At 39.0% G+C, this 27,003-nt stretch overlaps 1 protein-coding gene across 5 annotated transcripts in view; it reads left to right on the top strand.

The window, feature by feature from the left end:
- HEPH (hephaestin) overlaps window positions 1-27,003 on the top strand; it is a 107,409-nt gene that overhangs the window by 15,402 nt on the left and 65,004 nt on the right. For all 5 annotated transcript variants that reach the window (XR_013374369.1, XM_077887370.1, XM_077887369.1 and 2 more), the window contains exons 7-8: window positions 1,561-1,729; window positions 3,188-3,324. Coding sequence is in view for 4 of the 5 variants with exons in the window: in XM_077887370.1 (XP_077743496.1) it covers window positions 1,561-1,729; window positions 3,188-3,324 (306 nt within the window). In the remaining variant the exon portion in view is untranslated. The remainder of the gene's footprint in view (window positions 1-1,560; window positions 1,730-3,187; window positions 3,325-27,003) is intronic.

Genomic DNA, 27,003 nt, shown 5'->3' with positions numbered 1-27,003 from the left:
AATAGCATAGTGTATTGAGGAGCAGCAGAAGAGAGGAGGAATATATGAGGCAATGAAGAGAGTACTAGACAAGTGATTAGAAGATTTGAGTTATTGTCTCAGCTCTGTGAAAAAATAGGGCTTTGAAAAAGTCCCTTCCCATGTATAGACCTAATTTGCCACATCCATAAATTGAGGGGTTTAGTCTAAATAGTCTCTAAGGTCCTTGTCAGCTCTTAACTTTCTAGAATTATTTGATATATGATAAATTAGGTAGATATCAGGAAAGTATTATGAGTATATGAAAGTATATTTGAGTTATAGACTAATAGGATAATGAGTCTGTGGTGATAGGTTTGACCAATAGAGGCCACTTACCCATGTTCCATCATCCAGGGCCTGCCCTTGGTCCCAAAGTTACCTGAATAAGAGAGTACGAATGAATATGGATGGAAGTTATGGATGCAGCATAAGAATGAAATAAGTACGGGCATTAGGGCCAACCAGATAAGCCTGAATTCAAATTTTGGTTCTACCAATTATTTAACTTTGATAATTCATATAACTTCTCTGAAAGAATAAAACGAACATTCAAATTTATAGTTAAAAGATAGATTAAGTCTTATCTTCACCCCTGACTAGCTGTGCAATCTTGAGGAAGTTACTTAACCTCTCTGATCTTTAGTTTTTTCATGTGCAAAGGGGACATTAAAAGTCTGTTTCACATGGTGGTTATGAAGATTGAAGGATGTAACATATTTAAAGCACCTGGCACAAAGCTTGGATATAATACATATTAAAATTAATATTATTTCTCCCCCTTTTTCTTACTTCAAATTTCTAATTTACAAATTTCAAATTTCCTTGGGATGATGTGAGACTCAAATGTGATAGTATACCCGAATGACCTCTATAAGTTGTCAAGCAAATATAAAGCAGTATCATCCATTATTACTATGCCTCAGTGTAAATTCTTCCACATTTGGAGATACTATTTAGAATTTAAATTTTCCGGACATTCCCAAGTCTGAAGCTTCATCTCCACATATAGATGTTCCATTATTTTGGAAGCTTCCCACATTACACATAACTTGCTCCTCCTTTTTTTCTTACTCTTAATTTTTGTATATTTTTTATCGGAGTTTGATTTGCCAACATATAGTATAACACCCAGTGCTTACTCTTCTTATTAAAAATGTGATGCTAGATACCCCTATTCTCATTTACAAAACAGGGGTTACAGTTCAGATCTAGGAAATGACTGGCCAAAAAGCCCTACAGAAAGTGATAAGGATTAGACAGGAACTCAAGTATTCTGACTTCAAACTGTGATGTTGCTATAATGTAAGCCTTTTGCAGAAGCAGGAATGAGGATCTAGTAAATGATTCAGTTGCAGTTAACAGGTGAAGGTACTTGAATTCTCACATAGGATCCCTTTCTTCCAGCCAGGTTCTTGAGGAGTGAGAGAAAGTGGCCTAGTGAAAGGTGGGAGGGAAAAACATTAGAAGGGAGGAAGGTGGGTCATCTGCCTACAAGACCTGTTGAGTGGAATGAAGTCAGCTATGATGTTCTTCCTCTAGATGGCATGCAAGCACTCTACAAGGTCAAGTCTTGCTCTATGACCCCTCCTATGAACCAACTCACAGGCAAAGTTCGGCAGTACTTCATTGAGGCCCATGAGATTCTATGGGACTATGGCCCGATGGGGCATGATGGAAGTACTGGGAAGAATTTGAGGGAACCAGGCAGGTAAGAGGCGGTGAGCTCCCCCCCCCCCCCCCGCAGCTTCTGGGATCAGGCTAACACCTATAACTCTCTCTTTCTCCCCCCTCCTTAGAAATCTCTCACTTCACTTGGGGGTTACGATCATTATCTAGCTAAAATTACATGACACAATTGTTAGTCAAATTCTTGTGGTCCCCTGGAGAACTCACTCTTGGGAAGCCACAAAGCTTTTTGTTGAGTTGTGTCACATACTCAGCAAAGGGTCCAAGCAGAGTTTGAGATTGCTTCTGCTATGATCCCAGTCTGTGTTCAGAAAATGAAACCCAAAAAAAAACCCAGAACATTTGAAATTACATTTATCCAACTCTTCTTTATTTTACTCATTGTTTACCTCATTGTCCCTTCCTTTCTCTTCTATAGTCTGAAGGAGGCATTTGAGCAAGAGTGTAAAAAGCACTCAGAGAAATATAGAAGAGTGGGGGCAACTTACCTTGTAGCCATTCCATTCTTATCCCTTTGGAAGAATTTCTCAAAGTTCTCTTGCCTCATTCATATCTCAGATATAGGCAAAATAGGGCAGAAGGTTAGTTCCCTATTCAGATTCTAGGTCTTTAGTTATATTGACTCACTGGTCTATCATGATTCCAGGTCTTTTACAGAAGAGATACTTAGTAAATGACTAGGAGAGTTTTGAGTTCTAGGGCACCTGTCATGTTTACTCTTCTAGTAATAAATAATGGAATTAATCTGCAGAAACCATAAGAAAATAGGAATTTGAATCTCCAACTATGCTTGCTAAATTAGTGGGCTTTCATTTTGAAATGAAGTATATTTTTAAAAATATTTTATTTATTTATTTATTTATTTATTTATTTATTTATTTGAGAGAGAGAGAGAGAGAGAGAGAGAGAGAACAAACAGGAGGAGAGACAGAGGGAGAAGGAGAATCAAACTCCCTGCTGAGTGTGGAGCCTGACATAGGGCTCAGTTCCAGGACCCTGAGATCATGACCTGAGCCAAAGTCAGTTGCTTAACTGACTGAGCCACTCAGGTTCCCCAAAATAAAGAATATTTTTGATTAAGGTTAGAATGAGTCTTAAGTACCCGAGAATGATTAGGAAAGATGTAAGTCTATGTAATGTCAGAGGGCATAACTAGTCCCATTGTCTGAAACTTACAAGAGAAGATTTTAGCCTACTATATAGAGGAACTCCAACCATTAAAACTATCCAACAGTAAGAGGAATTGTTTTCTCTTAAAGTAAGTCCCCTGACCTTTGAAAGACTCAAGCAGGCAGAAGCTGTATTTAATTTATTAGTACTGTCATCAAAGGAGATACCTTCACTGGGTGGAATTTAACCTGAATGATCTCTGAGATTCTTCCTAAATATAAGTATCCATAACTTGATGAGACCAAGGGTGAGATGGGGATCTATTTGATACACAATTAAATCATGTGACGTTTGCCTTTTTATATGCCAGTGGCTCAGATAAATTCTTCCAGAAGGGCTCCAGTCGGATTGGGGGCACTTACTGGAAAGTCCGATATGAAGCCTTCCAAGATGAGACATTCCAGGAAAAGGTGCAGCTGGAAGAAAATAAGCATCTTGGAATACTGGGTGAGGAATCCTTAACTTATGAAATTCATTGACTGGAACCTGAAAACTGGGGAGGACTTAGAAAATGGAGGCTGGGGGTGCCTCAGAGGTACTCAAAACAAGCATCTCTCAAACTGAGTCCCACTTTGGTGAAAAAGTGGTCATGAGTCTGAATGTGTTTGCAAAACACTAGGTTAAACATGGTCAAATAGTATTCTTTGCTGCAGAGCTTCTCAGAGCCTTGTATTTCTTTTTGTTTACCAAAAATATCCAAGATGGGAATAGAGTATGTAGAATATATCATGCTTAATTACTGAACCTTTTATTAGTGAACATCTTTTGGTAGCACTGTTATATAGATCACACTTTTAGAAGTGCTTCTAAAGATGTATTTCTGAAGGGCTATATAGGGCAGTAAGACTGTCTAGGTTCTTGGTAATATGAGGCCAGGAACAGATTGATATTACACATGGACATGCTTGCTACGGTGAAGGATTCAGTACAAGGCTTAAAGCCTGATCTTGGATAAAGTATCTGGAAGCACAAATTTGTGTAAAGCACAGTATTGAAATGATATAGCAAAGTTCAGTGTGGGTTAGCCACTTGGTAGAGCCAGGAAACAAAATAGGTTAGATTTTAGGAAGAAAATTTTGGTAATGAAAGTAATGCAATTGACCATGTTCTGGGGATAAGTGTGTGAAGTTGATTCTAGGAGATCTGCATATGGGTAATAGGCCTTACATCTGCTGGACAGGAAGATATAAAGAGCAGAAACCACTTTCGGAAAGACAACACGCACTGAGTATTAAAGAAGCTATCATTAGCTGTTGTTCAGTATGAGTATCAGTCTTTTCTGTTCTTCAATATTTTTATTGGAGTAAAATACACATAACATAAAATTTGCCATCTTAATCATTTTACGTGTACACTTCAGTGGTATTAAATACATTCATAATACTCTGTAACTATCACCATCATCCACCTTCATAACTCCATCTTATAAAGCTGAAACTCTATACCCATTAAATAATAACTTATCATCCTTCCTTTATCCTAGCCCCTGACAAAAACCATTCAACTTTCTGTCTATGATTTTGACTACTCTAAGTATCTCATATAAGAGTAATCATTCAATGTTTGTCTTTCTGTGACCAGCTGATTTCACTTAGCATAATGTTTTCAAGTTTCATCATATTGCAGCCTACACAGAATTTCCTTCTTTTTTTCCTGATATCTCTCATTCCCATGCCTTTCTTTTTTATTAAGTTTAAAAATTTTAATTCCAATATAGTTAACATACAGTGTTATATTAGGTTCAGATGTACAATAGTGATTCAACATCATCCGGTACTCATCAAGGCAACTCCTTAATCCCCATCACCTATTTACCCATCCACTGAATCCCTCCCCTCTGGTAACCATCAGTTCTCTATAGGTAAGAGTCTGTTTCTCTCTCTCTATCTTCCCTTTTTCCTTTGTTCCTTTGTTTTGTTTCTTAAATTCCGCATATGAGGGAAATCATAAGGTATTTGTCTTTCTCTGATTGACTTATTTCATTTTGCATTATACCCTCTAGTTCCATCTATGTTGGTGCAAATCACAAGACTTAATTCTTTTTTCATGGCTCAATAATATTCCATTTTATGTATATATTATATTTTGTTTATCCAAGAATCCATCAGTGGACACTTGGGTTGCTTCCACACTTTAGCTATGGGGAATAATGCTGCTATGAATATAGGCATGCAATATGTCTTTGACACATGCCTTGGATACTTTTCAGTATATGCACAGAAGTGGAAATTCTGGATCATAGGGTAACTCTATTTTGATTTTCTAAGGAACATCATACTGTTTACCACAGTAGCTGTCCCATTTTATATTTCCACCAAAAGTGCAGAAAAGTTCCAATTTCTCCACATACCTGCCAATTCTTGTTTTCTGTCATTCATTCATTCATTCATTCATTCTTGAGAGATACACAGAGAGAGGCAGAGACATAGGCAGAGGGAGAGGCAGGCTCCATGCAGGGAGCCCGATGTGGGACTCAGTCCCGGGACCCCAGGACCACACCCTGGGCCAAAGGCAGGCACTAAACTGCTGAGCTACCCAGGCATCCCATTGTTTTCTGTTTTGTTTTGTTTCTGTTTGATAGTAGCCATCCTAATAGGGGCGAGGGGGTATCTTATTGTATTTTTTATTTGCATTTCCTTAATAATTAGTGATGTTGAACACCCTCCCATGTACCTACTGGTCATTTGTTTATTCTTTGGAGGAATGTCTATTTAAGTCATTTGCACATCTTTAAATGTGTTGTTTAATTTTTGTTGTTGAGTTGTATGAATTCTCTATATATTTGGGATATTAATCCCTTATCAAACCTATGAATTGCAAATATTTTCTCCCATTCTGTGGGTGGTCCTTTAACTCCCTTTATAGTGTATTTTGATACACAATTAAAAATAATGAACTTCATTATGTCTATATTTTTATATTATCACCTGTGTGTCTAGAGTCATATCCAAGAAATCACTGCCAAAGCAAATGTTGGAAAGATTTTGCCATATATGTTCTTACCAGAGTTGTATAGTTTTAGGTCTTAAGTGTAGGTATTTAATATATTATTAATTTAAATTCAGTTTAATTAACATATATACTGTGTTATTAGTTTAAGAGATAGAATCTAATGATTCATAAATTGCATACAACACCCAATGCTTGTTACTTCAAGTGCCTCCCCTGATGCCTATCACCCAATTATCCCATTCTCCCACCCACCTCCCCTCCAGCAAACCTGTTTCTTTCCTAAAGTTAAGAGTCTCTTTTTTTTTTAATTTATTTTTTATTGGTGTTCAATTTACTAACATACAGAATAACCCCCAGTGCCCGTCACCCATTCACTCCCACCCCCCTCCCTCCTCCCCTTCCACCACCCCTAGTTCGTTTCCCAGAGATAGCAGTCTTTACGTTCTGTCTCCCTTTCTGATATTTCCCACACATTTCTTCCCCCTTCCCTTATATTCCCTTTCACTATTATTTATATTCCCCAAATGAATGAGAACATATAATGTTTGTCCTTCTCTGACTGGCTTACTTCACTCAGCATAATACCCTCCAGTTCCATCCACGTTGAAGCAAATGGTGGGTATTTGTCATTTCTAATAGCTGAGTAATATTCCATTGTGTACATAAACCATATCTTCTTTATCCATTCATCTTTCGTTGGACACCGAGGCTCCTTCCACAGCTTGGCTATCGTGGCCATTGCTGCTATAAACATCGGGGTGCAGGTGTCCCGGCATTTCATTGCATTTGTATCTTTGGGGTAAATCCCCAACAGTGCAATTGCTGGGTCGTAGGGCAGGTCTATTTTTAACTGTTTGAGGAACCTCCACACAGTTTTCCAGAGTGGCTGCACCAGTTCACAGTCCCACCAACAGTGTAAGAGGGTTGCCTTTTCTCCGCATCCTCTCCAACATTTGTTGTTTCCTGCCTTGTTAATTTGCCCCATTCTCGCTGGTGTGAGGTGGTATCTCATTGTGGTTTGGATTTGTATTTCCCTGATGGCAAGTGATGCAGAGCATTTTCTCATGTGCATGTTGGCCATGTCTATGTCTTCCTCTGTGAGATTTCTGTTCATGTCTTTTGCCCATTTCATGATTGGATTGTTTGTTTCTTGGGTGTTGAGTTTAAGAAGTTCTTTATAGATCTTGGAAACTAGCCCTTTATCTGATATGTCATTTGCAAATATCTTCTCCCATTCTGTAGGTTGTCTTTGAGTTTTGTTGACTGTATCCTTTGCTGTGCAAAAGCTTCTTATCTTGATCAAGTCCCAATAGTTCATTTTTGCTTTTGTTTCTTTTGCCTTCGTGGATGTATCTTGCAAGAAGTTACTATGGCCGAGTTCAAAAAGGGTGTTGCCTGTGTTCTCCTCTAGGATTTTGATGGAATCTTGTCTCCCATTTAGATCTTTCATCCATTTTGAGTTTATCTTTGTGTATGGTGAAAGAGAGTGGTCTAGTTTCATTCTTCTGCATGTGGATGTCCAATTTTCCCAGCACCATTTATTGAAGAGACTGTCTTTCTTCCAATGGATAGTCTTTCCTCCTTTATCGAATATTAGTTGCCCATAAAGTTCAGGGTCCACTTCTGGATTCTCTATTCTGTTCCACTGATCTATGTGTCTGTTTTTGTGCCAGTACCACACTGTCTTGATGACCACAGCTTTGTAGTACAACGTGAAATCTGGCATTGTGATGCCCCCAGATATGGTTTTCTTTTTTAAAATTCCCCTGGCTATTCGGGGTCTTTTCTGATTCCACACAAATCTTAAAATAATTTGTTCTAACTCTCTGAAGAAAGTCCATGGTATTTTGATAGGGATTGCATTAAACGTGTATATTGCCCTGGGTAACATTGACATTTTCACAATATTAATTCTGCCAATCCATGAGCATGGAATATTTTTCCATCTCTTTGTGTCTTCCTCAATTTCTTTCAGAAGTGTTCTATAGTTTTGAGGGTATAGATCCTTTACCTCTTTGGTTCGGTTTATTCCTAGGTATCTTATGCTTTTGGGTGCAATTGTCAATGGGATTGACTCCTTAATTTCTCTTTCTTCAGTCTCATTGTTAGTGTATAGAAATGCCACTGACTTCTGGGCATTGATTTTGTATCCTGCCACGCTACCGAATTGCTGTATGAGTTCTAGCAATCTTGGGGTGGAGACTTTTGGGTTTTCTATGTAGAGTATCATGTCATCGGCGAAGAGGGAGAGTTTGACTTCTTCTTTGCCAATTTGAATGCCTTTAATGTCTTTTTGTTGTCTGATTGCTGAGGCTAGGACTTCCAGTACTATGTTGAACAGCAGTGGTGAGAGTGGACATCCCTGTCTTGTTCCTGATCTTAGGGGAAAGGCTCCCAGTGCTTCCCCATTGAGAATGATATTTGCTGTGGGCTTTTCATAGATGGCTTTTAAGATGTCGAGGAATGTTCCCTCTATCCCTACACTCTGAAGAGTTTTGATCAGGAATGGATGCTGTATTTTGTCAAATGCTTTCTCTGCATCCAATGAGAGGATCATATGGTTCTTGGTTTTTCTCTTGCTTCTATGATGAATCACATTGATTGTTTTACGGGTGTTGAACCAGCCTTGTGTCCCAGGGATAAATCCTACTTGGTCATGGTGAATAATTTTTTTAATGTACTGTTGGATCCTATTGGCCAGTATCTTGTTGAGAATTTTTGCATCCATGTTCATCAGGGATATTGGTCTGTAATTCTCCTTTTTGGTGTGGTCTTTGTCTGGTTTTGGAATTAAGGTGATGCTGGCCTCATAGAACGAATTTGGAAGTACTCCATCTCTTTCTATCTTTCCAAACAGCTTTAGGAGAATAGGTATGGTTTCTCCTTTAAATGTTTGATAGAATTCCCCTGGGAAGCCATCTGGCCCTGGACTCTTGTGTCTTGGGAGGTTTTTGATGACTGCTTCAATTTCCTCCCTGGTTATTGGCCTGTTCAGGTTTTCTATTTCTTCCTGTTCCAGTTTTGGTAGTTTGTGGCTTTCCAGGGATGCGTCCATTTCTTCTAGATTGCCTAATTTATTGGCGTATAGCTGTTCATAATATGTTTTTAAAATCGTTTGTATTTCCTTGGTGTTGGTAGTGATCTCTCCTTTCTCATTCATGATTTTATTAATTTGAGTCTTCTCTCTCTTCTTTTTAATAAGGCTGGCTAATGGTTTATCTATCTTGTTAATTCTTTCAAAGAACCAACTCCTGGTTTTGTTGATCTGTTCCACAGTTCTTCTGGTCTCGATTTCGTTGAGTTCTGCTCGAATCTTTATTAACTCCCTTCTTCTCTTGGGTGTAGGATCTATTTGCTGTTTTTTCTCTAGCTCCTTTATGTGTAAGGTTAGCTTTTGTATTTGAGTTCTTTCCAGTTTTTTTTTTTTTTTTTTTTTATTTATGATAGTCACAGAGAGAGAGAGAGAGGCGCAGAGACACAGGCAGAGGGAGAAGCAGGCTCCATGCACTGGGAGCCCGATGTGGGATTCGATCCCGGGTCTCCAGGATCGCGCCCTGGGCCAAAGGCAGGCGCCAAACCGCTGCGCCACCCAGGGATCCCAGTTCTTTCCAGTTTTTGAATGGATGCTTGTATTGCGATGTATTTCCCCCTTAGTTCTGCTTTTGCTGCATCCCAAAGATTTTGAACGGTTGTATCTTCATTCTCATTAGTTTCCATGAATCTTTTTAATTCTTCCTTAATTTCCTGGTTGACCCTTTTATCTTTTAGCAGGATGGTCCTTAACCTCCACGTGTTTGAGGTCCTTCCAAACTTCTTGTTGTGATTTAGTTCTAATTTCAAGGCATTATGGTCTGAGAATATGCAGGAGACAATCCCAATCTTTTGGTATCGGTTCAGACCCGATTTGTGACCCAATATGTGGTCTATTCTGAAGAAAGTTCCATGTGCGCTTGAGAAGAATGTGTATTCAGTTGAGTTTGGATGTAAAGTTCTGTAGATATCTGTGAAATCCATCTGGTCCAGTGTATCATTTAAAGCTCTCGTTTCTTTGGAGATGTTGTGCTTAGAAGACCTATCAAGTATAGAAAGAGCTAGATTGAAGTCACCAAGTATAACTGTATTATTATCTAATTATTTCTTCACTTTGGTTAATAATTGATTGATATATTTGGCAGCTCCCACATTCGGGGCATATATATTGAGGATTGTTAAGTCCTCTTGTTGAATAGATCCTTTAAGTATGATATAGTGTCCCTCTTCATCTCTCACTACAGTCTTTGGGGTAAATTTTAGTTTATCTGATATAAGGATGGCTACCCCTGCTTTCTTTTGAGGACCATTCGAATGGTAAATGGTTCTCCAACCTTTTATTTTCAGGCTGTAGGTGTCCTTCTGTCTCAAATGAGTCTCTTGTAGACAGCAAATAGATGGGTCCTGCTTTTTTATCCAGTCTGAAACCCTGCGCCTTTTGATGGGGTCATTAAGCCCGTTCACATTCAGAGTTACTATTGAGAGATATGAGTTTAGTGTCATCATGATATCTATTCAGTCCTTGTTTTTGTGGACTGTTCCACTGAACTTCTTCTTAAAGGGGAATTTTAAGAGTCCCCCTTAAAATTTCTTGCAGAGCTGGTTTGGAGGTCACATATTCTTTTAGTTGCTGCCTGTCTTGGAAGCTCTTTATCTCTCCTTCCATTTTGAATGAGAGCCTTGCTGGATAAAGTATTCTTGGTTGCATGTTCTTTTCATTTAGGACCCTGAATATATCCTGCCAGCCCTTTCTGGCCTGCCAGGTCTCTGTGGAGAGGTCTGCTGTTACCCTAATACTCCTCCCCATAAAAGTCAGGGATTTCTTGTCTCTTGCTGCTTTAAGGATCTTCTCTTTATCTTTGGAATTTGCAAGCTTCACTATTAAATGTCGAGGTGTTGAACGGTTTTTATTGATTTTAGGGGGGGATCTCTCTATTTCCTGGATCTGAATGCCTGTTTCCCTTCCCAGATTAGGAAAGTTTTCAGCTAGGATTTGTTCAAATACATATTCTGGCCCTCTGTCCCTTTCGGCGCCCTCGGGAACCCCAATTAAACGTAGGTTTTTCTTTCTCAGGCTGTCGTTTATTTCCCTTAATCTATCTTCATGGTCTTTTAATTGTTTGTCTCTTTTTTCCTCAGTTTCCCTCTTTGCTATCAACTTGTCTTCTATGTCACTCACTCGTTCTTCCACCTCGTTAACCCTCGTCGTTAGGACTTCTAGTTTGGATTGCATCTCATTCAATTGATTTTTAATTTCTGCCTGATTAGCTCTAAATTCTGCAGTCATGAAGTCTCTTGAGTCCTTTATACTTTTTTCTAGAGCCACCAGTAGCTGTATAATAGTGCTTCTGAATTGGCTTTCTGACATTGAATTGTAATCCAGATTTTGTAACTCTGTGGGAGAGAGGACTGTTTCTGATTCTTTCTTTTGAAGTGAGGTTTTCCTTCTAGTCATTTTGCTCAGTGCAGAGTGGCCAAAAGCAAGTTGTATTGGGAAAAAGAGAAAAAGGAGAGAAAGAAGGAAAGAAAAGAGAAAGAGAAAAAAAAGGGAAGAAAAAAAACGAAAAAAAAAAGAGAGAAGAAAAAGAAAGGAGAAAAAAAAAAGGGGGGTGGGGGAAGGAAACAAATCAAAAAGCAAAACAAAACAAAACAAAACAACAACAACAAAAAAGAACCACCGGGGAGTATCTTCTGATTCTGTGTACTTTAAGTCCCTTGGCTTCTCTTGGAAGTTGTCAGTCTAGCTGGTCTTCTGGGGGAGGGGCCTCCTGTGCTGATTTTCAGGTGTTAGCAGTTGGGGGAGCTGCTGTGCCCCTGCCTGGTGCAGGGCTCAGTGGGGGTTGTTTACCCCGTGAGGCCGCAGGAGGAACAGCCCCAGTGGCGGGGCAGCTCTGGAAACCTGGATTCAGCTCCGGCAGGAACTCCGTCTGCAGGGCCTGGAGGTTCTGGGGCGGGGCCGCTGATCTGCTCAGCTGGGGGCAGGAGCGTCCTTGCTGTCCTGGGCCCTCCCAGCCTCTGCCTGTCCCGGGGGAGGCTGGATCCTGGGCTGTGTCCCGGCGCCCTGTGCTCCGGAGCCTGCGCTGTTGGATTCGCGCTCCCGGGCCGCGCAACCCCCTCCGCGGAGCTGCCGCCCGAGCCCCTCCGAGCTGCTCCTGGAACCGCGCAGCCCCCTCCGCACGGAGCCTCTTCCTCTGCCCGAGCCCCTCCGAGCTGCTCCCGGGGCCGCGCAGCCCCCTCCGCACGGAGCTTCTTCCTCTGCCCGAGCCCCTCCGAGCTGCTCCCAGGGCCGTGCAGCCCCCTCCGCGGAGCCGCCCCCGAGCCCCCCCACGAGCTGCTCCGGGTCCCGCCGTGCGCGCTGCAGCCCTTAGGGAGCTCGGCGCACTCTCCTGGGGGCGCAGTTGCTCTGTTACTGTCCCGGGGAACCCGGGGGCACCCCCTCCCTCCTGGGTCCTGCTCCAACTCCCCACGAGCCCCTTTCCGCCCGGGAAGGTCGGTGCAGCTCCTGCTCCTCCGGGACGGGGCTCTCCTGTCCTGGGGACACTCGCCCCGGCCTCAGCCTGGCTCCTCGCGGGGCCCCTCCCCCTGGATGCCTTTGTTTCTTTACTTCTTTTTCCCCGTCTTCCTACCTTGATAGAAGCGCGAACTCTCCTCACTGTTGCATTCCAGCTGGTCTCTCTTTAATTCTCAGGCCGAATTCATAGATTTTCAGGATGATTGGAAGGTTTTCTAGGTAATTTGGTGGAGACAGGTGATTTGGAGACCCTACTCTTCCGCCGTCTTGCTCCTCCTCCAAGTTAAGAGTCTCTTATGGTTTGCCTCCCTCTCTGCTTTCCTTTTATTTTTCCAGAAGGAAAAATTCCTTCCAAATATGAGTGATATCATATGCTATTTGTCTTGCTCTGACTGACTTATTTCACTTAGCGTAATACCCTCTATTTCCAAACATAATGTTACAAATAACAAGATTTCATTCCTTAGATAGATGAGCAATATTCCATTGTTTACATACCGCTTTTTCTTTATCCATTCATCCATCGATGAACATCTGGGCTTTTACATATTTTGGCTATTCTGGATATTGCTGCTATGAATATTGGGCTGCATGGTGCCCCTTCAAACTACTAGGTCTATATCCATTGGATAAATACCTAGTAGTGTAGTTGATAAATTGTAGGGTAGCTCTATTTTTAACTTCTTGAGGAATCTCCACAGTTTTCCAGAATGGCTGCACAAGTTTGCATTCAGTGTAAGAGGTTTTTTTCTCCACATCCTCACCAATAGATGTTGTTTCCTGAGTTGTTCATTTTAGCAAATCTGGCTGGTATGAGGTGGTACCTCATTGTGGTTTTGATTTATATTTCCTTGATGCCAAGTGGTATTAAACCCTTTTTCACGTGTCTGTTGGCCAGTTGTATGTCTTCTTTGGAGAAATATCTATATGTCTTCTGCCTATTTCTTGACAGGATTTTTTTAGGGTGTTGAGTTTAATAAGTTCTCTATAGATTTTTGGATGCTAACCCTTTATCTGATATGTCATTTGAAAATGTCTTCTCCTATTCCATAGGTTACCTTTTAGTTTTGTTGTTTCCTTCACTGTGAAAAAACTTTTTATCTTGATTAAGTCCCAATAGCTTATTTTAGTTTTTATTTCCCTTGTCTCAGGAAACACATCAAATAAGTTTCTATAGCTATTGTCAAAGAGGTTACTGCCTGTGTTCTCATCTAGAATTTTGATGGTTTCCTCATGCACATTTAGATCTTTCATCTATTTTGAATTTGTTTTTGTGTATGGTTTAGGAAAGTGATCCGGTTTCACTCTTTTTTATGTTGCTGTCCAGTTTTCTTTCTTTTTTTTTTTTTTTTGCTGTCCAGTTTTCAAACACCATTAGTTGAAGAGAGTGTCTTTTTTTTCCATTGGATATTCTTTCTTGCTTTGTTAAAGATTAGTTGACCTTATAGTTGTGAGTCCATTTCTGGATTTTTTATTCTGTTGATCCATGTGTCTATTTTTGTGCCAGCATCATACTGTCTTGACTGCTATAGCTTTGTATTATAATGTGAAGTCCAGAACTGTGATGCCTTTAACTCTTCTTTTCTTTTTTTTAAGATTATTTATTTACTTATGAGACAGAGACAGAGACAGAGAGGCAGAGAGAGAAGCAGGCTCCATGCAAGGAGCCCGATGTGGGACTCGATCCCAGGACTCTGGGATCATGCCCTGAGCCAAAGATGGATGCTCAACCTCTGAGCCACCCAGGAGTCCCCAGCTTTGCTTTTCTTTTTCAATATTGCTTTGACTCTGTGGGGTCTGTCGTGGTTCCATGCAAATTTTAGAACTGTTTGCCCCAGATCTATGAAAAATGCTGAGTATTTTGAAAGAGATTGCATTGAATGTGTAGATTGCTTTGGGTGGCATAGATATTTTCATAGTATTTGTTCTTCCAGTCAATGGGCATGGAATATTTTTCCATTTCTTTGTGTCTTCCTCAAAATATTTCATAATTTTTCTGTAGTTTTCAGGGTACAGATCATTTACGTTTTTGGTTGGGTTTCTTGCTAGGTATCTTATGGATTTTGTTGTAATTGTAAGTGGGATCCATTCCTTAATTTTTCCTTCTTCAGCCTCATTGTTACTGTATAGAGATGCATCTGGCTTCTGTGCCCTGATTTTATATCCTGTGATTTGCTGAATTCCTGTATCAGTTCTAGAAATTTTTGGGTAGAGTTTTTTGGGTTTTCTATAGAGTATCATATTGTCTGTGAAGAGTGAAAGTTTGACTTCTTCTTTGCCAGTCTAGATGTCTTTTACTTTTTTGTTGTCTGATTGCTAAGCCTAGGACTTCCAGTACCATGTTGAATAAGAATGGTGAGAGTGGACATCCTTGTCGTTTTCCTGACATCAGGGGAAATGTTCTCAATTTTTCCCCATTGAAAATGATATTCACTGCAGGCTTTTCATATATGGCTTTTATGTTATTGAGGTATGTTTCTTCTATCCCTGCGCTGCAGAGAGTTTTTTTTATCAAGAAAGGAAATTGTAGGGATGCCTGGGTGGCTCAGGGTTGGGCATCTGCCTTTGGCTCAGGGTGTGATCCTGAGGTCCTAGGATCGAGTACTGTATCAGGCCCCCTGTGTGGAGCTTGATTCTCCCTCTGTCTCTGCCTCTCTCTCTCTCTCTCTCATGAATAAATACATTTTTAAAAAAGAAAGGATTATGTATTTTGTCAAGTGTTTTTTCTGCATCTGTTGAAAGGATCGTGTTTCCATCCTTTCTTTTAGTAATGTAGTGAATCACAATGACTTGTGGATGTTGAAACAACCTTACAGCCCAGGAATAAATCCTTGGTCATGGTGAATAGTCCTTTTAATGTACTGTTGGATGCTATTAGCCAGTATCTTGTTGAGAATTTTTGCATCCATGTTCATAAGGGATGTGGACATAGGATATCTCATTTTTGGTGGGGATATTTGGGATCAAGTAGAATGAGTCTGGAAGTTTTCCTTCCATTCTTACTTTTTAAAAACTCTTCAGAAAAATATATATTAATTCTTCTTTAAGTGTTTGGTAGAATTCCCCTGGGAAACCATCCAACCCTGGACTTTCATTTGCTGGGAGATTTTTGATTACTAATTCAATTTAATTGCTGGTTATGGGTCTGTTCAGATTTTCTATTTCTTTCTGTTTCAGCTTTCATAGTTTATATGTTTCTAGGAATGAATCAATTTCTTCCATATTTGATTTGTTGGTACATAATAACTCATAATATTCTCCTATATTATCTGTATTTTTGCAGTGTTGGTTATGATCTCTCTTCTTTCATTCATGATTTTATTTAGGCCCTTTCTATTTTCTTTTTGATAGGCTCATTAGAGTTTTATCTATCTTATTAATTCTTTCAAAGCACCAGCTCCTAGTTTCTTTGATCTGTTCTACTTTTTAAAAAAATTATATATCTAAGATTTCTGCCTTAATCTTTATTATTTCCCTTCTCCTGCTGGGTTTAGACTTTATTTGTTGTTCTATTACCAGTTCCTTTAGGTGTAAGGTTAGGTTGTATATTTCAGACTTTTCTTGTTTCTTGAGAAAGGCCTATATTGCTATATACTTGCCTCTTAGGACTGCCTTTGCTGCATCTCAAAAGATCTGAACTACCAGATTTTCATTTTTATTTGCTTCCATGTATATTTTAAATTCTTCTTTAATTTCCTGCTTTAGTCATTCATTTTTTAGTAGGATGCTCTTTAATTTCCATATATTTGTGTTCCTTCCAATTTTTTTTTTGGTGATTGACTTCAAATTTTAAAGCATTGTGTTCTGAAATTTATGCATGGTATAATCTGTTTTTTGTACTGGTTAAGACCTCATTTGTGACCCAGTATGTGATGTTTTCTGGAGAATGTTCCATGGCACTCAAGAAGAATATATATTCTGTATATTCTGTACTTTGAATATATCTGTTAAGTCCATCTGGTCCAGTGTGTCATTCAAAGCCCTTGTTTTCTTGGTTATCTTCTGGTAAGATGATCTGTCCATTGCTGTGAGTGGGGTGCTAGTGCCCCCTACTATCACTGTGTTATTAATGTGTTTCTTTAATTTTCTTATTAATTTGTTTGTATATTTGGCTGATCCCATGTTGGGGGCATAAATATTTACAACTGTTAGATGTTCTTGTTGGACAGATCCTTTTGTTATGATATAGTGTACTCTTTCATCTCTTATTACAGTCTTTGGCTTAAAATCTAGTTTTTCTGATATAAGCATTTCAAATACAGCTTTCTTTTGATGTCCATATCCATTAGCATGATAAGTGTTTCTCTACCACATCACTTTCAATCTAGTGGTGTCTTTGGATCTAAAACGTGTCTCTTGTAGCCAGCATATTGATGGGGCTGCTGCTGCTGCTGCTTCTTTTCTTCTTCTTCTTCTTCTTCTTCTTCTTCTTCTTCTTCTTCTTCTTCTTCTTCTTCCCCTCCTCCTCCTCCTCCTCCTCCTCTTCCTCCTCCTTCTCCTTCTCCTTCTCCTTTTTTCTTCTTCTTTTAAAATCCAGTCTGAAATTGTATGTCTTTTGATTGGACATTCAGTCCATTTACATTCAAAGTGATTATTGAAAGATATGAATGCAGTGCCATTTTATTACCTGTAAAGTCACTTTTTCTGTAGATTGTCTCTGTTCTTTGTTATTTTTGGGCTCTCTCTTTACTCAAAGGATCCCCTTTAATATTTCTTGCAGGGCTGATTTAGTGTTCAGAAATTCCTTTAGTTTAGTTATTGTTTTTGTTTTGTTTTGTCCTGGAAACTCTTTACCTCTTCTATTCTGAATTACAGCCTTGCTGGATAAAGTATTCTTGGCCATATATTTTTTCCCATTTACCATGCTGAATATATCATACTAGTCTTTCTGACCTGTCAGGTCTCCCTGGACAGATCTGCTTCAAGTCTTATGTGCCTACCCTTGTAGGTTAAGGATCTCTTGTCCCGAGCTGCTTTCAGGATTTTTTCTTTATCTCTGAAGTTTGCAAGCTTCACTATTATATGTCGAAGTGTTGACCTATATTTACTGATTTTTGAGAGAGGTTGTCTGTGCCCCCTGGATTTGAAGGCCTGTTTCTTTTCCTAGTTTAGGGAACTTTTCAGCTATATTTTGTTCAAGTAAACCTTCTGCCCTCCTGCTCATCCTCTGAGACCCCTATTAACTGGATATTCTTCACTTTATAGAATTACTGAGTTCTCTAAGTCTCTCTTTGTGATACAGTAATTGTCTTTCTCTCTTCTTCTCAGCTTCTTAATTTGTCATCATTTTATCTTCTATATCACTGACTATCTCTTCTTCCTCATTTATCCTTGCTTTTAGTGCCTCCATTTGTGACTTCATCACAGTAATAGAATTTTAAATTTCAGCTTGATTAGATTTTAGTTCTTTGATTTCTACAGTAAAGGATTCTTACTCGTGTTCTATGCATTTTCAAGCCCAGCTAGTATATTTATAATCATCTTTATAGAATTGAAAAAAATAAGACAATAGATCAAAAATAAAACTGAAAGACTAAAGATTTTTTTTAGTGCTATATACTGCTTTCCCAAGAATTGGTGTTTTTAGCTATGTTCTGTAAATTTGGTGCAGCCACTTGTTCCTGCTGGTCTTCTGAGGGAGGCACCTGTTGAGGTTATCCTCAGATATGCTTGCAGCTGTGGAAATGTGCCTCCAGTGCTGGGGGACTGGGGTCCCTATAAGTGGCCCTGGATTCCACCATGTGCTGCTGTTTTGCTCCCTTCTGAAGGCTTTCAGCACTGATGGGCAGGATGAAAATGGCAGCACCCCACTCTCTAGGCCTAGAGCTGAAAGTTTGTGTGTCCTACTCTTCAGTCAGTACTCACAGAGAAGCATCCCAATGTCTCCCTGGCTTCCCTGAGAATTCTGTTCACATAGCCTTTTTTTTTTAAAGATTTTATTTATTCATGAGACACACACACACACACAGAGAGAGAGAGAGAGAGAGGCAAAGACACAGGCAGAGGGAGAAGCAGCCTCCATGTTGGGAGACTGATGTGGTATTCAATCCAGGGACTCCAGGATCACGATGTGGGACCAGATTCCGGGACCCAAGGATCACGCCCTGGGTTGAAGGCAGACACTAAACTGCTGAGCCACCCACAGATCCCCTTCACTTAGCCTAAAAACTGAGTGTTTTTATCTGAGGCATGCAACTGAGTTTCAAGTCTCCCAATTTTATGGACTCTTGCTGTGCAGGTCCCTGCTGATCCCCCCTGGGGTGGGAGGCGGGTCTCTCTGTACATCTGCCTTTTCCTGGGCCCATGCCAAGAGAGCAGTTGTTCCACCATGCAGTAATTCATAGTCTATGGCATCACTGAGCAGAAAGCCATTGCTTAGACTCCCTGTTTTTGGCCAGCTTTCCCACTCTAATGCCTGGGAACTCTGCCACACTCAGGTATAACCGTTATTCTTGTGACCTTGGGGATCCACAGACCTTGCTATCCCACCTGGGATTCCACCCCTCTTTGTCACCTGAGCACCTTTAAGGGATGTCCCAGATGTAGCAGACTTCTGAAATTCTGATTTTGCATTCTGCTGCTTATAATACTTTGGTTTATTTTTGTTAAGCCAGCTATCTCCCTGATGCTGTATCCTTCAATATATCTCTCTATATTCATGTCTCTGTACCTCCTCCCTTCCAAAAAGTGGTTGCTTTTCTATTAGTAGAATTGCAGCATTTCTTTTCTCAGATCTCTGATTGATTTTATAGGTGTTCAGAATGATTTGATAATTTTCTAGCTAAATTTCAGGAATGAGGTAGAGGTCCCCTACTCATCTGCCATCGTAACTAATCCTCTCCCCAGGTTTTTAATCTATTTTTTAATCTATTTTTTTAAATTTTATTTATTTTTTATTGGAGTTCAAATTGTCAACAGATAGCATAACACCCAGTGCTCATCCTGTCAAGTGCCCACCTCAGTGCCCATCACCCAGTCACCCCAACCCCCTGCCCACCACCCTTTCCACCAACCCTTGTTCATTTCCCAGAGTTAGGTGCCTCATGTTCTGTCACCCTCACTGATATTTACCACTCATTTTCTCTCCTTTCCCCTTTATTCCCTTTCACTATTTTTTATATTCCCCAAATGAATGAGAACATATAATTTTTGTCCTTCTCTGATTGACTTACTTCATTCAGCATAATATCCTCCAGTGCCATCCACGTTGAAGCAAATGGTGGGTATTTGTTTTTTCTAGTAGCTGAGGAATATTCCATTGTATGCATAGACCACATCTTTATCCATTCATCTTTCGATGGACACTGAAAGCTCCTTCAACAGTTTGGCTAAAGTGGACATTGCTGCTATAAACATTGGGATGCAGGTGTCCCAGCGTTTGACCGCATCTGTATCATTGGGGTAAATCCCCAGCAGTGCAATTGCTGGGTCATAGAGTAGTTATATTTTTCACTCTTTGAGGAACCTCCACACAGTTTTCCAGAGTGGCTGCACCAGTTCACATTCCCACCAACAGTGCAAGACGGTTCCCCTTTCTCCACATCCTCTCCAACATTTGTTCTTTCCTGGCTTGTTAATTTCAACCATTCTCACTGGTGTGAAGTGGTATCTCATTGTGGTTTTGACTTGTGTTTCCCTGATGGCCAGTGATGCAGAGCATTTTGTTATGTGCTTGTTGGCCATGTCTATGTCTTCCTCTGTGAGACTTCTGTTCATGTCTTCTGCCCATTTCATGATTGGATTGTTTGTTTCTTTGGTGTTGAGTTGAATAAGTTCTTTATAGATCTTGGATACTAGCTCTTTATTTCATAGTCATTTGCAAATATCTTCTCCTATTCTGTAGGCTGTCTTTTAGTTTTGTTGACTGTTTCTTTGGCTACGGAGAAGCTTTTTATCTTGATTAAGTCCCAGTAATTCATTTTTACTTTTGTTTCCCTTGCCTTCATAGAAGTATCTTGCAAGAAGTTGCTGTGGCCAACTTCACAAAGGGTGTTACCTGTGTTTTCCTCTAGAGTTTAGTTGGGCTCTTGTCTCACATTTAGATCTTTCATCCATTTTGAGTTTCTCTTTGGGTATGGTGTAAAAGAAGGTCTCGTTTCATTCTTCTGCACATGCCTGTCCAATTTTCCCAGCACCATTTATTGAAGAAACTATCCTTTTTCCAGTGGATAGTCTTTCCTACTTTGTTGAATATTAGTTGACCATAAAGTTGAGGGTCTAATTCTGGGTTCTCTATTCTGTTCCATTGATCTATGTGTCTGTTTCTGTGCCAGTACTACACTGTCTTCATCAGAGCTTTGTAGTACAACCTGGAATCTGGCATTGGGATGCCCCCAGATATGGTTTTCTTTTTCAATATTCTTCTGGCTATTCGGGGTCTTTTCTGATTCCACACAAATCTTAAGTTTATTTGTTTCAACTCAGTGAAGAAACTCCATGGTATTTTGATAGGGATTACATTCGATGTGTAATTGCCCTGGGTAGCATTGACATTTTCACAATATTAATTCTGCCAATCCATGAGCATGGAATATTTTTCCATCTCTTTGTGTCTTCCTCAATTTCTTTCAGAAGTGTTCTAGAGTTTTTAGGGTAGAGATCCTTTACATCTTTGGTTAGGTTTATTCCTAGGTATCTTATGCTTTTGGGTGCAATTGTAAATGGGATTGACTCCTTAATTTCTCTTTCTTCAGTCTCATTGTTAGTGTATAGAAATGCCACTGATTTCTTGGCATTGATTTTGTATCCTGCGACACTGCCAAATTGCTGTAGGAGATCTAGCAATCTTGGGGTGGAGTCTTTGGGTTTTCTATGTACAGAATCATGTCATCTGCAAAGAGGGAGAGTTTGACTTCTTTGCCAATTTGAATGCATTTTATTTCTTATTTGTTGCCTGATTGCTGAGGCTAGGACTTCTAGTACTATATTGAATAGGAGAGGTGAGAGTGGACATCCCTGTCATATTCCTGATCTTAGGGGAAAGGCAACAAGTGTTACTCCATTGAATATGATATTTGCTGTGGGCTTTTCGTAGATGGCTTTTTAGATGCTGAGGAATGTTCTCTCTATCCTTACACTCTGAAGAGTTTTGATCAGGAATGGATGCTGTATTTTGTCAAAAGCTTTCTCTGCCCTCTACTGAGAGTATTTTATGGCTCTTGTTTTTTTCTCTTGTTGATAGGATCTATCACCTTGATTGCTTTATGTGTGTTGAACCAGCCCTGCATCCCAGGGATAAATCCCACTTGGTCATGGTGAATAACTTCTTAATGTACAGTTGGATCCTATTGGCTAGTATCTTATTGAGAAGTTTTGCATCTGTGTTCATCAGGCATAGTGGTCTATAATTCTCCTTTTTGGTTGGGTCTTTGTCTGCTTTTGGAATTAAGGTGATGCTGGCCTCATAGAACGAGTTTGGAAGTATTCCATCTCTTTCTATCTTTCCGAACAGCTTTCGTAGAATAGGTATGGTTTCTTCTTTAAACTTTTGATAGAATTCCCCTGGGAAGCCATCTGGCCCTGGACTTTTGTGTCTTGGGAGGTTTTTGATGACTGCTTCCATTTCCTCCCTGGGTATTGGCCTGTTCAAGTTTTCTATTTCTTCCTGTTCCAGTTTTGGTAGTTTGTGGTTTTCCTGAAATGCGTCCTTTTCTTCTAGATTGCCGAATTTATTGGCATATAGCTGCATATAGTATGGTTTTTATTTTTTAATTTAATTTAATTTTTTTATTTTTATACATATTTTTAATTGGAGTTCAATTTCCTAACATATAGCATAACACCCAGTGCTCATCTCATCAAGTGCCCCCCCTCAGTATGGTTTTTAAATCATTTGTATTTCCTTGGTATTGGTGATGATCCTTCCTTTTTCATTTGTGATTTTATTAATTAGAGCCTTTCTCTTTTGTTTTTAATAAGGCTGGCCAATGTTTTATCTATATTGTTAATTGTTTCAAAGAACCAACTCCTGGTTTTCTTGATCTGTTCCACAGTTCTTCTGGTCTCTATTTCATTGAGTTCTGCTTGAATCTTTATTATCTCTCTTCTCCTTGATGTAGGTTTATTTGCTGTTCTTTCTCCCATTACTTTAGGGGCAAGGTTAGCTTGTGTATTTCAGTTGTTTCCAGTTTTTTGAGGGATGCTTGTATTGTGATTGATATATATATATATATATATATATACCTCTGAGGACTGCTTTTGTTGTATCCCAAAGATTTTGAAGGGTTGTATCTTCATTCTCATTAGTTTCCATGAATCTTTTTAATTCTTCTCTAATTTCCCTTTAGGAAAAGGGTTGACCCTTTCATTTTTAGCAGGATGGCCTTTAACCTCCATGAGTTTGAATTTCTTCCATATTTCTTCTTGTAACTGAGTTCAGGTTTCAAAGCATTATGATCTGAAAATACGCAAGAGAGAATCCCAATCTTTTGGTATCAGTTAAGACCTGATTTGTGACTCAGTCTGTGGTCTAATTCTGGAGAAAGTACCATGTGCTCTTGAGAAGAATGTGTTTTCAGTTGCGTTTCGATGTAAATTTCTGTAAATATCTGTGAAATCCATCTGGTCCAGTGTATCATTTAAAGCTCTTGTTTTTTGGAGATGTTTCCTTAGAAGATCTGTCATTTGCAGAAAGTGCCGTATTGAAGTCTCCTAGCATCAATGTATTATTATCTAAGTATCTCTTTACTTTGGTTATTAATTTCTTGATATACTTGGCAGCTCCCACATTAGGGACATGAATATTGATGATTGTTAGGTCCTCTTGTTGGATAGATCCTTTAAGTATGATATAATGTCCCTCTTCATCTCTTACTACAGTCTTTGGGATAAACTAATTTTTCTGATCTGAGGATTGCTACCCCTCCTTTCTTTTTAGGACCATTTGAATGGTAAATGGTTCTCCAACCTTTCACTTTCAAGCTCTATGTGTCCTTAGGTCTAAAAGGAATCTCTTGTAGACAGCAAATAGGTGGCTCTTGCTTTTTTATCCAGCCTGAAACCCTGCATCTTTTGATGGGATCGTTAAACCCATTCACGTTCAGAGTTATTATTGAGAGATATGAATTTAGTGTCATCATAATACCTATTCAGGTCCCTGTTTTGTAGATTATTTCTTTGTACTTCCTATGTATTTTAGAGTTCTCCTTAATATTTCTTTTTTTAAAGATTTATTTTTTTATTTATTCAGGATAGACATAGAGAGAGAGATAGGCAGAGACACAGGATGAGGGAGAAGCAGGCTCCACGCCGGTAGCCCCACGGGGAACTCGATCCCAGGACTCCAGGATCGCGCCCAGGCCAAAGGCAGGTGCTAAACCGCTGAGCCACCCAGAGATCCCCCCCCCTTAATATTTCTTGCAGAACTGTTTTGGTGGTCACATATTCTTTCAGTTTCTGCCTATCTTGGAAGCTCTTTATATCTCCTTCTATTATGAATGAGACCCTTGCTGGATAAAGTATTCTTGGCTTCATGTCCTTCTCATTTAGACCCTGACTATATCCTGACAGCCCTTTCTAGCCTGCCAGGTCTCTTTGGAGAGGTCTGCTGTTAGTCATATTTCTCCCCATATAAGTTAGGGATCTCTTGTCTCTTGCTGCTTTAAGGATTTTCTTTTTATATTTGGAATTTGCAAGTTTCACTATTAAATGTCGAGGTGTTGAATGGTTTTTTATTGATTTTAGTGGGGAATATCTCTATCCCCTGGATGTGAATGCCTGTTTTCCTGCCCAAGTTAGGGAAATTCTCAGCTATGTTTTGTTCAGGTATGCTTTCTGGTCCTCTGTCCCTTTTGGCGCCCTCTGCAACCACAGTTAAATGTAGATTTTTCCTTCTGAGGCTGTCATTTATTTCCCTTAACCTTTCCTCATGGTCTTTAATTTGTTTTTCTCTTTTTTCCTCACCTTCATTCTTTGCCATCAACTTGTCTTCTATTCACTCACCCTTTCTTTTACCTCATAAACCCTTGTCGTTAGGACCTCAGTTTGGATTGCATCTCATTGAATTGATTTTTAATTTCAGCCTGATCAGATCTAAATTCTGCAGTCATGAAGTCTCTTGATTCCTTTATGCTTTTTTCCAGAGCCACAAGTAGCTTTATAATTGTTCTTCTGAATTGGATTTCTGACATCAAATTGTAATCCAAATTCTGTAACTGTAATTGTACTGTTTCTGATTCTTTCTTTTATGGTGAGTTCTTTCTAGTCAGGTCTTAATATTTTTTAAGTTAAATTTTATGTGGTATTAAATTAGAGTCCAGCTTTATTTATTTATTTTTTTGCATGTAGTAGCCCAGTTTTCCCTGCACCATTTGCTTAAAGGACTGTCCCCGTTTAAAAAGACCATCTCTTCAGCAAATGGTATTAGCAAAGCTGGTCAGCTACATGCAAAAGAATGGAACCAGACCAGTTTCTAACACCATATACAAAAATAAATTCAAAGTGGATTAAAGACCTAAATGTGAGACCTAGATCCATAAAAATCCTAGAAGCACATAGGAAGTAACCTTTTTGACATTTCCAGTAGCAACTTCTTTCTACATATGTTTCCTCAGGCAAGGGAGAAAAAAGCAAAATAAACAATTGGGACTACATCAAAATAAAAAGGTTCTGCACAATGAAGCAAACAGTCAAGAAAACTGAAAGGAAACTCATAGAATGATAGAAGATATTTGCAAATGATTTATCCAATAAAGGATTAGTATCCAAAATATATAAAGAACTTATACAACTCAAAACTCAAAAAACAAAGATGCCAATTAAAAATGGGCATAATAGGGGTACCTGGGTTGGTCAGTTAAGCATCTGCTTTCAGTTCAGGTCATGATCCTGGAGTTCCAGGATTGAGTGCCACATTGTGCTCCCTGCATGGAGCCTGCTTCTCCCTCTGGCTATGTCTGCCTCTGTCTCTGTGTCTCTCATGAATAAATAAATAAAATCTTTTAAAAAACTACAGTGATATAATGAACACTAGGAATTATATGAAAGACTGATGAATCATTGAACTGTACATCTGAAACTAATAATACATTATATGTTAATTGAATTTAAATTTATTTATGAATTTAAATTTAAAACTAAAAAAATTAAAGTAAAAAGGCAAAACAGTAACAAAAAGAACTACAATATGGTAGCAACTCATACCTGTCAGAATGGCTGAAATTTACAGCACAAGAAACAAGTGTTGGCGAGGATTTGGAGAGAAGGTACCCCTTTTTCACTGTTGGTGGAAATGCAAAGTGGTGCAGATACTGTGGAAGATACTATTGAGTTTCCTCAAAAAGTTGAAAATAGAACTACCCCACAATCCAGTAAACACACTACGCAGTATCTATCCCCAAAATACAAGACTGATTCAAAGGACTACACACACTTCTAAGTTTATAGAAGCATTATTATAGCCAAATTAAAGAAGAAGCCCAGGTGTCCAAGGGAAGAAGAGGTGGTATATATACACAATGGAATGTTACTCATCCAGAAAAAAGAATGAAATCTTGCCATTTGCACCAACATGGTTGGAGCTAGAGAAAATAATACTAAATGAAAAATGTTCAGTCAGAGAAAGATAAATACCATATTATTTCCCTCATCTGGAATTTAAGAAATAAAACAAAGGAGCAAAGGAAAAGTAAAAGAGAAAGAGAAAGGCAAACCACACGACAGACTCTTTACTGTAGACAACAAACTGATGCTTACCATAGGGGAGGTTGGGGGGGAATGGGTGAAATAAGTGATGGGATTAAGGAGGACACTTATTGTGATAAGTTCTAGATGTAGGAAAGTGTTGAATCATTATATTGTACCCCTGAAACTATTATAACTCTGTATGTTACCTACACTGTTATGAAGTAAATATTAAAATAAAGAAAAAATCTCCTTGCTAGTTATAATTTGATTCAGATTTTCTGTTTCTTTATTCTTTAGTCTTGGTAGGTTTTCTACTCTGGGACTCTGTTCATCTAGGTTATCCAATTTGTTGGTGTATAATTTTTCAAACTATCTTATTTTTTATTCCTGTAGAATTGGTAGTACTGTCCTCCTTTTCATTTCTGATTTCAGTAATATGAATCTTCTCTCTTTTCTCATAGTCCATCTCACTGAGAGTTCATCAATTTTGTTGATCTTTTCAGAGAACCGACTTTTGGTTTTATTGATTTTCTTTATTGTTTTTCTATTCTGTATTTTATTTATCTCTGTGCTAGTCTTTATTATTTCCTTCCATCTACGGGTTTACTTTGTATTTCTTTTCCTGATTCCTCAAGTACTAAAGTTAGGTTATTGATTGAGATCTTTTTTAATGTGAATATTAATAGCTATAAATTTCTCCCTTAACACATTTTCTATGACATCTCATGTTTTGCTATGCTATGTTTTCTTTTTCATTTGCTTTTTGGATCAGAGGTGAAGCATTAGGTATGGAAATTGAGTAGAAAACAAGCCAAAAAAACTGAAGTAGGATTTGGGCCAGCATAAATGCTCAGGGTATTGTATTGTCTTAATATTTCTGGTTAATTTCAAAGGTGACCCAAAATAGGTCAGAAGTGCTGAGTTGTGGAACAAAGATAACTCCAGGAATCATGGCTCAACTACCGAGTTCAGGTAGTTATTATAGACATAATAACTTTATGTGTTCAGAA

The sequence above is a fragment of the Canis aureus genome, chromosome X, assembly GCF_053574225.1.
Source record: "Canis aureus isolate CA01 chromosome X, VMU_Caureus_v.1.0, whole genome shotgun sequence".
NCBI classification, from domain to species: domain Eukaryota; kingdom Metazoa; phylum Chordata; class Mammalia; order Carnivora; family Canidae; genus Canis; species Canis aureus.
This window is presented reverse-complemented; position numbering and strand designations above follow the sequence as displayed.